This window comes from Saccharomycopsis crataegensis, assembly GCF_037102585.1.
Source record: "Saccharomycopsis crataegensis DNA, jcf7180000000077, whole genome shotgun sequence".
In the NCBI taxonomy this organism is placed as follows: domain Eukaryota; kingdom Fungi; phylum Ascomycota; class Saccharomycetes; order Ascoideales; family Saccharomycopsidaceae; genus Saccharomycopsis; species Saccharomycopsis crataegensis.
Genome location: NW_027043824.1, coordinates 223,081 through 238,906, shown reverse-complemented (window position 1 = coordinate 238,906; position 15,826 = coordinate 223,081). Strand labels below are relative to the sequence as shown.

General features: G+C 37.7%; 5 protein-coding genes across 5 annotated transcripts; 1 reads left to right on the top strand and 4 right to left on the bottom strand. All coding sequences in view use genetic code 12, as the record gives it.

Moving 5' to 3' along the window:
- Positions 1 to 641: 641 nt before the first annotated feature.
- PRS1 (ribose phosphate diphosphokinase subunit PRS1) lies at positions 642 to 2,054 on the bottom strand (the record flags this gene model as incomplete). Its single annotated transcript, XM_064996274.1, has 1 exon — positions 642 to 2,054. The coding sequence occupies one exon, from the start codon at positions 2,052 to 2,054 to the stop codon at positions 642 to 644; it is 1,413 nt and encodes a 470-aa protein (XP_064852346.1).
- A 730-nt stretch (positions 2,055 to 2,784) lies between these two features.
- DASC09_026700 (transcription factor TFIIIC subunit) lies at positions 2,785 to 4,555 on the top strand (the record flags this gene model as incomplete). Its single annotated transcript, XM_064996273.1, has 4 exons — positions 2,785 to 2,814; positions 2,877 to 3,552; positions 3,628 to 3,749; positions 3,908 to 4,555. 4 exons carry the CDS (start codon positions 2,785 to 2,787, stop codon positions 4,553 to 4,555), a joined length of 1,476 nt encoding a protein of 491 aa, XP_064852345.1.
- A 71-nt stretch (positions 4,556 to 4,626) lies between these two features.
- On the bottom strand, positions 4,627 to 5,472 carry DASC09_026690 (3-oxoacyl-[acyl-carrier-protein] reductase (NADPH); the record flags this gene model as incomplete). The annotated part of the gene is made up of 1 exon (XM_064996272.1): positions 4,627 to 5,472. One exon carries the CDS (start codon positions 5,470 to 5,472, stop codon positions 4,627 to 4,629), a length of 846 nt encoding a protein of 281 aa, XP_064852344.1.
- A 201-nt stretch (positions 5,473 to 5,673) lies between these two features.
- BUD22 (Bud22p) lies at positions 5,674 to 7,233 on the bottom strand (the record flags this gene model as incomplete). The annotated part of the gene is made up of 1 exon (XM_064996271.1): positions 5,674 to 7,233. The coding sequence occupies one exon, from the start codon at positions 7,231 to 7,233 to the stop codon at positions 5,674 to 5,676; it is 1,560 nt and encodes a 519-aa protein (XP_064852343.1).
- Positions 7,234 to 7,663: 430 nt separating this feature from the next.
- Positions 7,664 to 15,295, bottom strand: TAO3 (Tao3p; the record flags this gene model as incomplete). Its single annotated transcript, XM_064996270.1, has 1 exon — positions 7,664 to 15,295. One exon carries the CDS (start codon positions 15,293 to 15,295, stop codon positions 7,664 to 7,666), a length of 7,632 nt encoding a protein of 2,543 aa, XP_064852342.1.
- Between the last annotated feature and the right edge of the window lie 531 nt (positions 15,296 to 15,826).

Genomic DNA, 15,826 nt, shown 5'->3' with positions numbered 1-15,826 from the left:
GTCAGCTGGTAAGGGTTGAACTGTTATCTTTTATCAGTGAACACTAGACGTTTTAAGAATAAGATGTTTTATTATGCGAATTCGTTTAACAAAAATACATGGCTGCGCAAAGCAAAAATAAGTGTACCAACTTGCAGAAGCAAAATAACTCAATTTCCATCATATTTGTTGAAACAAAAGGGGAAGCCTTAAGACCACTAGAGTAATTAGATTTAATATATGCTTGCTCCTCCTTGGGGTTTGCAAGTGATGATTTCTCAATGGGTTTACAAATTCACAATGTAAACAATAGCGATAATATTTGGTAAATGCAAATAACGAATTTTTTTTTGTCTCAATTGACGTATCTTGCTATTATTTCAATAACCATCAAAGGTAAATAAAAGCTGGAGTTGAAGTAGCAAGATGTGTGAGAATAAACACAAAAATGGATACTAGGAAAAACAACTAGAAAATATATGCTATAAGATAGACATTTGGAGATAGATACTAGCAAATATTTACTAGGACTAGAGGCTAGAATTGGAGACTAGAAATAGACGCTAGAAATAGAAAGAAAGAAAATCATGAGGAATATGAAGAAAACGTGTTATAGATTTGGAAAGAAAAGATGGAAAATAGTAAAGAAGATCAAAACACAATCAAGCGACAACTAAGTTATCAAACAAAACACTGATACTTTCACCGTAGTGATCTCTTCTGATACATTCTGCGAAAATAGGACTCACATCCAAAACAATTAACTTTTCATTCTTTTCGCGTGCTTCCTTAGAAATAGGATAAGTATTTGTGACGACAATCTTATCAATGCATGGAGAATCATTAAGTTTTTCCAAGCAATTGTTGCTGAACACACCGTGTGTAGCAATAACGATAACCAGGGAGGCCCCACAGTTAAGACGACAATGTTCAGCAGCAGCAATGAAGGAGTTTGGCTTGTCAATCATATCATCAAGAATAATTGCTGGGCGATTTTTGACATCCCCGACAAGAGTGATCAACTTCTCTGAACGAGTTACACCTTGGGGCGTTATTTCAAAGCTATCTTCTTGATCAAGAGAATACTGGAAATCGTCGTCGTCATCATCGTCATCATCATAATCGTCATTATTGTCATTATTTTCATAGTTAGTCTCGGTTGTATTACTGGAAACAGGTTTATTGGAGACAACATCATCCCCTGATTCGACAACACTTTGTTGTTCATAGTCATCATCGACAATATGCCCCTTAATCACTCTCGCAGTTTGAAGTTCACTACTTAAAATCACATCACCTGGATCTTCATCTTCATCCTCATCCGCAAGAGCATCGCTATAACCAGCACGTTCAAGTTGCTGTTTTCTAAGACTAACAAGATCGGGATTCTTCTCTTTATTTGATGTAGAAGACGACTGGCGACGTTTGAGTAACTTGAGTTTTTCTTCTTGTTGCTGTTTAAGGAACAAAGCGTCTTGCGCACGACGACGATCAGTATGAATCATAGCAAAATTGATCTTGAGTTTATCAGCTAAAGCAGTTACCCTTTTGGTACCGCCAGGGTTCTTGGAAACCACCACGGCATTTTGATAGTTATCGACATTATTGACGATCCAGTTAGCCAAAATTGGGGCACCATAAAGATTATCAACTGGTCTTGAGAAGAAACCTTGCATTTGCGAAGCATGGAGATCCATGGAAACCACATGGTCTGCTCCGGCCATGATAAGCAAGTTGGCTAACATACGGGCGGTGATGGCTCCACGATGCTTTTTCATCTTCGATTGTTTGGAGTATGGAAACTGTGGAATAACCGCAGTGATCTTTGAAGCAGAACCACTTTTGCAAGCAGAAATAAGGATGAGGAGTTCCATGATGTGGTCATTGACGGTTGGGGAGCCGGATTGGATAATGTAGACATCTTCATCACGGACAGAAGCGCCAATGGACACGGAAGTTTCACCATTTGCAAATTTCTTGAGGGTTGCTGGGGCGGCAGGGCATCCCAAACGTTCACAAACTAGTTTTCCGAGTTCTGGGTGGGAGTTTCCCACGAAAATTTTACACTTGTGCATGGTGCAACCAGTCGATGAGATGGACAGAAGATTAATATTCCTCGAGGGAGATAAAGGAAATGACACAATGGAGAGTCGAAAGAGGGAGATAGTATTGTAGGATCTAGGATCTGGCCAAGAGTACCATTAACCACCGAGCAAATGTCGTGTATTGAATGGCTACCAAAACGAGTTCGGGGCAATTGTATTCTGAGTGGTCATCTCCTAAATCAAATTTTTTGCAAAGGGAAAAAAAAAAAAGCAGTTACCCGGGAAGATGCGCAACGCCAATTAATTGGGGGAAGATCATAGCATTAATTGGTGAGGAAGATCGATGGGCAGTGGTGCGGCTATCCATGTTGTGAAGAACCGTCACCAAACTTCATTCCCAAAGATTTATCAGTGGAAGAAATTGCTGGGGCCGCGTACATCATGTCTAACAGTGTGCAGCGATGGTTAGCCCGTCAGGTATCACTTTTGGTTTGCTGGCAATTCGCAGATAGCAATGAAACACCATGAATACACAATTGTTGTTGAACATTTCAACAAACGAATATACACATACATATAACCTATCGATTACAGTACAAACGTCGTTGTCAATACTGTTGGCATCTGAGGTGATGCTTTCGTATTGCACGTGATCAGAGCTGCACTTTTTGACTCTGGAAATCACCAGCAAAAAAAGTGCTGATACACATGTACAGTCTCGTATTGTCAGCATACAAGAAGCGACAATTAGTATAGAACCATGGTCCTCGAAACAATATATATCGCAAGAGTAAGTATTCTGTCGATCATCGCATGAGTTCTTTGTTTCTCTCACTAACACCCTTCTTTAAGCACGGATTCCGCTCTAATTGGCTCCCAGGACCAGTTCCAGAGCCGCCAACTGGTATCAACAGTGATAATGTTCTTGCACCACATGGTCTCGATCAAGCTAAGGAACTAGCTATCCATGTATCAAGTCTTGAAAAAAAACCAGAAGCTCTCTTCTCGTCTCCTTTCTACCGCTGTCTTCAAACTTCGACCCCAATAGCTGATGCGCTTGGCCTTGAGATTTTGGTGGAAAATGGTATTGGGGAATGGTATAAACCTGATCGTGGAATTATCCCTGAGCCAGCTTCACTCGAGCTTTTACTCAAATTCTTCGATAACATCAACACCGAATGGTCCTCATTGATCACCGCCTCAAATAAAGGGGAAACCGAAGGGGAAATCTTCGCTCGTACTCAACAATTCTGGAAACGTTTTTTCCCAAAATTTGAAGCTGAATTCCCAAAAATTAAATCCATCATGTTTGTGTGTCATGCTGCCACCAAAATTGCTTTGGGAATGTCCCTCATGGGATATTCTGGTGTTAGAGACCAGATAAATTTCAAGGGTGAAAAGTACTTACGTTCTGGTGCTTGCTCTTTGGATACCTATACTCGTGATTCTGCTGAAGGAAAATGGGAAATTGAAGTCAATGGAGATACTTCGTTCTTAAGCCAAGGCGAAGAAATGAGTTGGCATTTCAGTAAGTTTTTATTTTGTTTATTATTACTATTTTCTTTTCTGGTCGGAGGGTTTTCAATTTACTAACGCACTATAGTTGACAAAGTAGAGGCAGGGTCAGATGAAGACATTAAATTGAGAAGGGAAGCAGCTGAAAAGGCTGCTCATGAGAAAGATTCAGCTTCTGTGGATCAAGTATCTCAGGAGGAAGAAATCGAAGTATGTTGATTCTTTTTTTTTTTCTCTGTTTAGAATTTTGTGTTTAGCTTTTTTTAACTCATTACTTTCTGTTTTTATTTCATTTACCTTTTTTGTGCTCTTTCTTACACAATCATTTGATAGAATATACCTTATTTCAATACTAACACCATTTGTAGGATTTCTATGTTACAATTGATGTCCCAACAGCTGAGCTTCGAGCCAGTATCTCGTCCAGCCAGGTACCTAGTCATCCATCACAGGTGCATCAGAATTTTTCACTATATCATGCTCCATCCAATCGTGAGACTTTCAAAAAATACGTATATGAAGGAGAAGCCGGGTCCTCTAATAATAACCCACTTATCACTGCGACAGCTTCTGCATCACAGTACACTCCAACATCAAAAATGCAAATTACCGGTATTGGGACTGGAAAGCCACTCGCAAAAATCGATAATTTCCTTTTTCAAGGTGACTGGAAACAGCTCGTTGGCACGGAGCTTGTATTTTCGGAAAAGGGAGAAGTCATTGCTAAAGTTAATAATCATATAGAATTGATAAGAGGTGAATTGATTACGAGCGAGCAATTCGAAGCCAGAAAACACGATGCTTTGGCTGGTATGAGTTTATATCGCAGAGCTTTAACCATAGCGAGAGAGCGTGAAGGGGTAGCAGAGCCTGGGATTCAAATACAAGGTGAGCAGACAGGAGAACAAGAAGGAGAAGGAGAAGGAGAAGGAGAAGAGGGGGAGGAAGGTGAGAATGCCGAAGAAAAAGGTGAAATTAATATGAACGACGAGGATATTGAAATGACCCAAGATTAGATAGTGTATAATATTATGAATTATAGAGCGTTATGTTTTCGTGTCTAGGAATAGGTCAGGTCAAATAAAACTCATCTGGTAAAACCGACAGGAATATTTTTACCAGACACCGTAGCATCTTGAATCAAGTTCATTACTTGCTGTACGACATCTTTTTTCTCACAGATCCCAAAACCAGAGATATCCGACAATTGTTCTCGAATAACATCTGTTTGGCCCATATCGGTGTCACGAATCAAACCTGGACTAATGCAATTGACCCTAATGCCGACTCTTTGTAACTCACTGGCTAAAGTTCTCGTGAAAATATTCAAGCCACTTTTGGTCGCTCCATATACCGAAGTACCTTTGAAAGGAATTTCTCCCAATCCCGAGGACATATTGACTATTAATCTGTTTGGTGCAGCCTTTCGTACTGAGGGACGCATCATGATTTTGGATAGTTTTTGGGACAATACTATCGGGGCAAGTAGGTTTGTGTTCACAATTTTTGATATTTCATCAGTGCTGGTTTGTAAAAGAAGACTAGTTTGCATGACTCCAGCGCAATTGATGAGAATGTTGGTTTTCTGAAGTAAATGATCCGCCATGGATAAGTTAACCAGGTCCTTTTTAGGTTGAATGGTGAATCGCTTATTAATCTCTTCAATATCGGACAAGTCACAAGAGATAAATGCATGTTTCTGTCCCTCGTGAATAATCGGTAATTTTGATACATTTTCTTGTAGGCTTGATGAATTTCTTCCACACAAAACAACGTTACTGCCTTCAGACGCTAAACTTCTCGCAATGGAAAGCCCTAGGCCTCTGGAGCCACCAGTTATTAATGCAGTGTTATTTTCAAGCTTTCCAGAAGACAGGGAAGATAGATGAAAAAATCTTCTAAAGGGTATTTGCCAGGAGTTAATTCGAAACATTATATATTTCAGATTCACTAATATTTTGACCTCCCCAGGTTTGTATGGAGTCAATCATAGAGAGGAATTCCCAAAATGAAAAAGTTACCAGTGGCTTGGCTCCCAAGAACACCACCGATTTATAACTACATCAAGATTCAATAAAATTAATTATTTCTAAATTCATTCTCGCAAAAAAAAAACTATCGTACAAACAAGAATCTAATCAAATTTAACTTTCTTCCCCTTAAACTCGACTTTTGCAAGAGCCTCTTCGGCCTTTCTCTTTGCAACCCAAGAAGGATGCATGGCCTTATTTTCGTCAACCTTCTTCTTCTTCTGTCCCAAAGGAAGTCTATTTGGATTATTCTTTTCCTGTTCGTCCAAAATTTTCTGCTTAGCTGCTCTCTTTCTTACACGTTCTTCATATTCAAGTCTTTTGGTTTCACGCTCCGATTTGACTCTTTCAGCTTCCTTCTTGACATGGTTGGCACCATGACCATATTTCATTTCCCAAATCTTTTGTCTGGCACGTTGACCACGACGGTTTTTTCTTGGCTTATCTAAATTCTTCAAGATAGGATCGTTTTCATCTTTTTCAAGTTCCGAATCAGAGCCACCTGAATAGTATCCGGCCTGAAGAGAAGGTAAAACAATTTTTTCCTTCTTTTCCTTCTCCTCTTTCTTCTTTTCTTTTTTTTCTTTTTTTTCTTTTTTTTCTTTTTTTTCCTTCTTTTCCTTTTCTTTTTGCTCCTTTTTCTCACCATTGGTTTCATCACCAAAATCGAAAAAATCAGATGATTCATCTCCGCTATCTAACTCCTCGTCCGCACTAGGTTCTTCATCCGTTACCTGGTTGTAGTCAATCTGTGGTATGGCAGCTCCATTTTCTTGCCCCTCTTCATCACTTTCTGCCTCAGAGGCTATAACCATATTGTCGTAATGTGAATAAACGTTCTCATCTTCCTCATCTTCCACATCAAAATCTCTTTTTCTTCCATCACACTCCACATTTTCAGAATCATCGACACTTTCACTTTCACTTTCACTTTCACTATCAGCACTATCATTATCAGCACTATCATTATCAGCACTATCACTATCATCATCACTATTACTGTCATTGTCGCTTTCTTTCTGTGATTCTTTTGGTTTCTCCACTGGTTCGTTTACAATCTTCAAACTGTTTTCGGCCATCTTCATGCCCTCTGCCATGGTCTTATTATTGAATAGTCTTGATAATAGTTTCTTGGTATTTTCGTCTGCATCCCTATAAAATTTTGACGAGTTGTATTCATTATCTTTATCATTGAAAGCATCTTTTACCCAAGTTGGAATATATTCAGGAACAGATTTTTTCAACATGAAGATTTTTTCTATGAATTTTACTGTCTTTTGGTGAGCAATTAGATCAATTGCAGAATCATCAAACTTAGTTTCCAAAAGTTCTAACTCTTTGGCACTGGCTTCCTGATCCTTTTTTGATTTGATTTTACTCTTCATACGAATAATTTCTGCTTTTCTAGCCTTTTTGAGTGCTTTAGCCAAGGTTTCATTACTATAGTGGACTTTTTTTGGTAATATTAAAGATTTTAATTCCAATATTTCCTTCTCAGATTCTTCTTTGGTTGGCAACAACCCTTTTCTTTTTAGAGATGTGACAATCTCTTTGGTTCTTCTATATCTCCATCTCTTCTTTTGGGTTCCGAATTCTAATATATCAAGTCTTAAAAGACCGTTTTTCTGTTGTTCTTGTTGTTTCTTGGCCGCCATCTCACTCATTCACGAGAATTAGCACAACAATTTATAATGATTCTTTTGGAGAAATATTAGAAGAAACAAGAATTTTCAAACGCGCATTAGAAGGAGATGAGAATTTTTTTTTTTTTTTTAATGATTTTTCATTCCTACACGCACGCGATGGATCCTCATGTTGGTTTACATATCTCCAGAAGGAAAATAACATGAATTACGCTTTCACAAAACAATAAACAAAATAACAATTATTATACATATGTTATAGGATTATTCCTATTAGATAAAGAAAAAAAAATATAAAAAACTAAAAATGGGCATCGCAAATTGCAAACATAGCTAATTCAAAGAGCATCATTGAAATGTACTGAATAAAAATTTTAGGAAACTTCAAGCAAAACAAAAAAAAAAAATCATCCACATGGAAATCAATCAAATGGGTCGTTAATGTGAGAGATCAATAATTTCCATAATTTATATAGTTATTGTAATTGTTGCTATTGTATGGATCGAGTCTGTAGGAGCTATTAGAATCAGTTCTATCCAAACCATCATTGACCAAGCTACTAAGCTTTGAAGTTTCTGTGGACAAAGATCGGTCGTGGTATTGGGTGTTTTCAGAATCAGTATTAGAGACTATATCTGCATCGGCTTCAAAGAAAGATTCGAAATAGTTCAAAGTAGCGTACATATTGCTGATGGATCTCTTTTCGGGATTTTCATCATAAAAGTGAACCGGTTCTTCTCTATCATCATGGAACTCAAAAGCTCCTTCAACTTGTTGATTCGTGCTTTCTTGTTGATCACCATTTTCTTTGAGTTGGTTTCTGCAAGTTAAATATACCGCATGAACATTCTGTTTTGTGATAGCTGCGGTAACCGCTGACATTGGAATTGACCATCCACTATCGTCAGGAACCCCAAATAATGTAGCAATTTTCTCATACTCTTTTCTCAAAGTTCTATTACCCAAACTCAATCTGATGAAATCTTTATCAAGTTGACTTCCTGAAATATGATCGGTTTCATCAAGAACTTCTAATGCTTTCTCAGAATATTCCGTTAATAACAACCTTAATAATGGTGAGAGTAAATCGGCACCCACACCTTGAAACTCCTCTCTAGTTAAATCGTTCATTGGGAGTAAATATTTCAATAGCTCCATAGTTTCCAATTTGACCCATTTGATCTTGTTCATCAACAATCCCAACAAGAACACCAAACATTGTGATTGATATTCAGGGAAGTAAGATTCCTTTATGAGATAGAGTGCTTGACTGATAAAGTCTTCCTTCTTCCGGAACTTATTATTTGCTAATGACAACACAATTCTGGAAACCCCTTGTTGATTTTCTGCCAATGCCATGTTACTTAAAATTTCCGCGGCTTGCTGAATATCTTCAGTAAATTCTTGTTCTTCGAAAGCATGCAAAAACCTTGGCATATTGGCCATTAATGCCATCAATAACCTTGAAGGACCAGCAATCACTTCACTAGATGTCAACTTGTTCAATCTATCCAATAATTTCATACTTGGTTCCCAAGCATTTGATGACCTCAATCCAATCATCACAATGTTTTGAAGACCTTCGAATTTTCCTTCCCATTTGGTTGGGAAGGTAGATATCAAACAGCTGATAGTATCTTCAGAATTCAAATCAATTTTAGAGATGAATTTAGATATGATGGAAATGACTTCAAGAAACTCCTTTTCGTGGACCGTACTCAAACAAGCAACTGCCGCCCAGAATAATTCAGGGAAAGATATTAATTTTTCAGCGCTCAATTCAGCGGTGATAGCATTCAAGCTCATAAGGATTTGCATTGCAAATCCTTGGATATCATCATTTGGATCAGAAATTGTGCTGGATAAACGGTGCAACATATCAGCTAACATAGTCTTATCCAAAAATGACAAAAGAGAACGGAATGCTTGGAATGATCTACAAGCGATATGCCTGACGGAGCATGTGGTGGCCCATGATAGTGTAATTCTACTCCAATCAACCTGTAAATTACTGAACTCAGGAACAAGCGCTTCCAAAGAGGTCCTTATCAATTGATCCATGTTCTTCGGCGTCCTGGCTCCATTCCTATCATTATGTAGATCCTCATATGTCCAGACACTCTTAATATCGTGCTTTCTCAAATTTTCAATAGTGGCCATTGCCTTTTCGTCATTGTAGGCCAACTCATGAAGCACTGTGCAGAGCAATTCAACTGCATGAACTCTGACAATAGCCAAGTAATGATCTAACAAGATAACTGAAATATTCAACAACATAGGCAAGTTCTTGATGATTAGATCACTTTGAGGTTTCATCTTCAATAAATCAACTAAAAAGATGGTTGATATTTGGCCTAATGAGAATAAATCTCTGCTTGCCGCTCCCGGTAATACATAAACATAAGGTAGTTTCGTGTTCTTTAGCGGATCAACTGGTCTGCTCTCTGGCGGAATCATAGCCTTTGGATTAATATTCTTCATGAGTTCCTCAATGATGGTTGGGCATGAAAAATAAACATAATTAACAACTTGTTTAGCAGACTCAATTAGTGGGGTGATCCTTTTATGCAAGCAAATTGCAAACATATAATCAATAATGACCAGGGCATTACTTTCTTCATTTCCTTGAACCAATCCAACCCATAAGCTTTCCACTTCTGGAGTATAGATACCACCTGCATGGGTGGTGATTTCTATCAAATTATTCAACACCATTTCAGTACATATGTCCCGACTAGAAGGGAGCAAATAGTATGCTGCATCAAATTCTAACTTCTTCATATTGACTGCTTCAACCCAAGGGATCATGATGGTGAGAATATCCCTCTGAGAGCTTTGTGCCACTTTGTGAAAATATAATGACAACAAGGAAATAACATTATACTTTTCCTTTGAATATTTCACTGAGAAGTATCTTGAAAGATTATCAGCGGCCTTCTTATAAACTGCCTTTGAAGTAGAGCAAATGCAGTCCACTAATTTTTCCACTGAATTGTCTTCATAAAATCTTTTTTCAATGTAAACCAACAATTTCCCAGCCAACTTCCTTGTTTCTAAAGATGGTAATCCAACAGCATACAAAGCTAATACAATAATTTCAAAAGCTTCACAACTGTATGAATTATTCTCCAATAAAGTTTCGCAAATGGTGACAAAGTAACTTTCAGCAGTTTTATTATTTTTGTGTGAAGCATTATAAAATTCTTTTATTGCTTGATCAAAAATTACCTTCTCCTTGTTGAATGCCAACAAATTCTTCAAACCTTTCTTTCCAAGCCTATGAAGAATATCATCATCCGTCTCAAAAATTGCCTTTATCCAAGATATTAAAGATTTATAATCTATGGCCATAACAACAAATGACTTGTTATCTTTCACGATTTGATTCATAGCCCCAGAGCACAAAGTTGCCATTGAACTAACAGCAGAGTATTCCAAAGCGGTGGTTTCTAGTTCAATTGCCGCACTGAATGTTGGATTACTGGAGTATTTTTTATCCATTCTCATTACCTGATATCTCTTTTTAGCAATTCCTGCAGAATCACCATAGCCACACCATTCTTCCAAGAATGTAAAACATCCCAGTCTTGCTTCAAATGGGAACCACTTGTCTGGATGCGGAGTCTTTTGGACACCGGTGAACACGTTTTCCAACAACCCACAGAAATATCTTCTCAATTTCTGATACTCAAATGATTCTTGGACTTTTGACGCCCCCAAAAACAGTCTCACAGTTTTTACATAAGCAATCATCTCCTTCAAAAGCCTTTTATCCGAATAAATCTGTTCTTCGGATAAATATTTCGAAGTCGCATGCAAGATTCTAGTTACCTCAATTCTGATTCTCATATTTGCTTCATTCACTGAGCCCGCTCTAATTTCCGTTTCCCAATTAGACCGAATTGGTTGAATCACCTCCACGAGTGCTTTGAAGATATTTATGTTGATACAACTTAATCCAGAATGAATTGCGTCTGTGATCAATGGTTGCTCGGTGCTCAATAAAGGAATAACTAAGTTAAATAGCGATTTCGCAGAATTTATAGAATATAGCGGAGCTCGGTTGTTGGAGACTTTGCGTTGGTGTGTCATAGCCGAGCTTCCTGGCAATGGTGGTAATTCCTGCTTTCCTGTTGATGTTAGAGATGTACAAGCCACGATCAAGAAGAGCTTCCATTGTTCAATAATCACTTCAGGTTGAGTATCCGTTCCTGAATTTACACTACCACTGAAAAATAATTTGTTCGAGCTACCAGAAGTGATAGCTGGTTGACCTTTTGGTTTCATGTCTGCAAACTCTGAGATATATTCATGAATCTGGATCATTCTAACACACACGATAGAGCGACATAAGGCCATCGTGACTGGATTTTTTTCAAAGATTATGGATAATAGTTTAGGGAGCACCTTAAACCACAAAGTTAATTCAACACCATAATCGGCTTCTGCTAACTTGACCAACAAGTCTTTTCTGTTTCTGGATTTTAATGAGGCTAATTTTTTTCTTTCTGGCATACTTAATTGCAATTTCAAAGAGCCGATCAAATCAAAAAATGGCACGGTCTCCAAAATATGAATTAATCTTGTATCCACATCGGCCGCAAACTTAGATTTTGAGCGAGTATGTTTCCCGTTAGACTTTTCATAAATACCGGCACTGACATCACTTATTGGTCCATTTTCCATGCCGAAGCCCCTTGTAGAAGTTTCGAAGATCACTTCGTCAAACTTTGGAATGATTTTTAAAATCGCCACTGCCAATCTTCTAATAATAGTGCTTCTTGAACAAAGGAAAAACAACCCATTTCCTTCAACTTGTTCAATGGTGGCAACAATAGCATTCAACTCCAAATCTTTATGGGGGTCATTTCCTTGGCCTGATGGATTATCACCAGGGCCATCCTTATTGAGTTTTGTATTAGCCATATTCATCTTGAAATTACCATTCAAAATATAGAAATCATTACCATCATTATTTAATGCCCCATTGTCCGGTTTGGCAGAACTTCTCAAAAATGATAACCAGGACATCAATAAATCCAAATAAATCTTCAACAACTTCTCGTAAGTTTCTGAAGAAGAGGTCAAGAAACTGGACCTGTACTTAATTGCGCTATTATTTTCCTCGGCGAAATTGAATGCAAACTTTGCAAATGTAGATATTAAAGATCCGGAATTTTTTTTGTTGCATAATTTTTTCAAGGTAGCAATACTCACTTTGGAAATCTTTGGATTCTCATGAACGGAATTTCTGGTTAAAATCTCTACTAACTTCTTGTATGGAATGACATTTGATAACTGATAAAACCATGGGATAGATTCTGCCAATTTTTCAAACAAATCAATATTCAACTGTTTTTTGTTGAGCTGTTGAGATGAATCAGAAGAAAGAAATGATGAGAATGGTGATTTGGAGCTCAAAAATGATGGCGAGGATATCAGTGGAGCATCGGAACCTCCTTGAATACTACCTAATTGACCAAAGGCATTAATTCCAGTATTAACGGTGGACCATGCGGTGGTTCCAATTTCATTATCCAACATTAAAAATAATTTGCAGAAATAGTTAGAAATTTCTTCATGGTACAAAATATCATTTTGATTCACATTTTTTGTGTTCAACACCTCTTTGATATTAATGGTGTTAAAGTTGGAACTAGGGGCATCAAATGCACTATCAATAAAATCACATGTGGGGTACTTTGGTCTAGAATTAGATATCAAGTCGTCTAAAATCAAAATATATGATTTCAAAACAATCAATAATCTTTCTTGTGAGATATTATCCAAGGAGATCATATTAAATGACTGTTTAATTAAAGGCAATAATAATGACTCCATAGTATAATTGATATTGGAATATCCAATGGAACGCAACAAAATCACCAAAGGTTTTAATACTTCCAAGTCATAAGTCAACCACTGTTGCTTTTTAGAATTTGTGTTCTGGAAAAACAAAACCTTGAAAATGGCGTCAAGCTTCTTGGTAGTTTTATTTAGAGACTCAGTACATCTGAAAATATACGTCCACACCAATCTGGCTGTTGATTTAAGGAGTGTGATTTTGGAAATTGTGTTCAAGTTGCTGGATTTAGCATCCTTCAACACCATAGAAAATGAGAGGTAATCATTAGGATCTTTCACAATGTTATTAGCCTTTGTCAATTTATTCGACAACTGATAAATGAGTAGATCATACCAATTATCGTAAAAAATAGTTGAAGGTGATACTGATAAACAAACACACATCAATTCAAATGCACTTTCCCAATACTTAGGCTTATCAATGACAGAGTTAATTTTTTTCAACATCGATTTCACCACGTCAGCCCACACCGGCAAATCGGTTTCTGCATTCAAAACTTCACAGAGAGGCAATAATAATTCGGTAAGAGTTTCACAATATGCATTAATCATCATATAGCTTGTAGATTTGTAAAAGAATTTTGCCACTGATGACAAAAACCCACAACTTTCTTCAAATTCTTCTAACGGATAATTGGTCAACTTTAAATTTCTCATTCCTCTAACTAACAAACACAAATACATTTCAGTGCTTCTTGATATATTCGCTGGTGACTTTTCCAAATCAGCAATGAACTTATCAGAGATTCTTGAAAATCTCTTGGCAGAAATCTCTCCAATAAGAATTGTGAGGCAGTTCCAATTAATTAATTTCATTTTGTCATTGAGAACGTTAGCAGGATCCATGGATTTTAATTGATGGTAAATATTTTCTTCTAAAGTGTTGTAAAAATTCATATTTTCTGAATTTAGAGGGATTTGTTTCACTACTTCAATTAATACTCTGCAAACCAAATAAGCTGCTGCATTGGCACGATTCTCGGTCTGAACGAATATCTGCCTTGCTTGTTCGACTTGATTTTCCAAAAACTGTAATGACATTGCATCATTTGGATTTAAATCACTACCGTTACTATTTGATTTCTCTCTGGTGAAGCTCATTGATGAAGATTGACTTGAGCCGTTTCTGCTATGTAAACTCATTTTAGAGGATGAGGATCCATGCAGTGACCCTTTCAATTGCTTTTGTTTCAACAGAAGTAAATGTTTGTTTTTATTGTATGCATCAACAGATGAATCGACTTGGTTGCCTTTAGCTTTTCTCCAATACATCACAGAATCCACCACCTGTTGGGGTTGCTTTTTAGCGATATATCCCAAAGATGTCACCACCTTATCGAATAATGCATCGTTTCCCCTCTTGAGAGACTCTATGTACTTGATGCTCAACTCGCCATCCAAAGGTTCCGTTGCGTTCAATTTCCGCTCCGCCAATCTGATAAATTGAGTGAAGATCATATGTAAGGTGTATTCGGAAGGAGTTTTCAATTCTGTGGTCAACACTCTTCGTACATCTTGAGTGTTGGCTGTGTTCATGTTATTTATTGATTTGGATTGAATTGAATTGTGCGCTTGAAAAGATGGCAAAGGTTGAGGTTTATCTTGATTCATACTGGTTGCACTTCCTTTGTTTCTAATTGATCTGATTGAGCCTAGCCTTGATACAGCTGCTTTTGAATTATTAGTTGGAACATGATCACTATTGTCATTTATCGGTGATTTCAACGGAAAGCTAAAATTTGACATGTTATTACTATTAGGTGTGTTGATATTGGAAGGGTTGTTTTGCAAGTACAGAGCTTCGGGAAGCTTTATCGAATTAGCGATACTGTTTGATCTCATCAACGCCTTATTTGAAGCATCATCAAACTCTGGGATTTCTATTTGGTTGAAGCCCAATCCACTGGTATTATTATCACTATTCGTTCCAACTCTCAAAGAAGTTGATCTTCTTTGAATTTCGTCTAAATCAATCTTCATGTCATTTGTGATGATATCATCAGCTTCGGGGTTTTCTATGATCTTGTAACGATATGACTGTTGTCCAAAATTCTCATACATTGGTCGTTCCTGATAAGTATTATTATTATCCTGTTGATATGAACCTCCATCGGTGTTAGGCTGGGACAGGGGAAACGAAAAGGAGTTTACCGATTCAATGGATCCCTCATCATTACCACTGGAAACAGGAGGAGGAGGAAACGTGTAATTTGACATGATCGTGTATTATCTATGAGGTGATTATAATACTGCGGGGCCTGGAGGTGGGCCTGAGAATAAACAAGCTACTGTGCTTGTTTTTTTGTGTGTGCGTGGCAAAGATGGATGTGGTATAGATCTGCTTCCTGGCTTTTGAAGTAGGAGGAGTAAAGCCATTTTCGGTGGCTAATTATTGATATTGGAGTTGCATGCCTCCGTTTAGCAAACCGCTGCAGGGGTGCGTAACCACGGTGGAAAAAAAATTGGGAACGTCGCCGGCGCGGTGGGCCGATCAACGCAGATCCGTGGCGGTGAGGATAACGGCGGCAGGCAGCGGCGACCGCCTTGGAACGGCACTCACTCACTGTCTCACCCCCCTCTAATTTGTCCCTACTGGCTGATACTAACACGGGGTGCGCGTGCACTTTGATTTATCATACAAAAAAAAAAAAAAAAAATAAAGCACTACTCAAAACATCAGGGAAGTTCGAATGAGGCTACTGATTTGCCACCTTCCCAACCATCAAGATTTTACACAAATATAATATT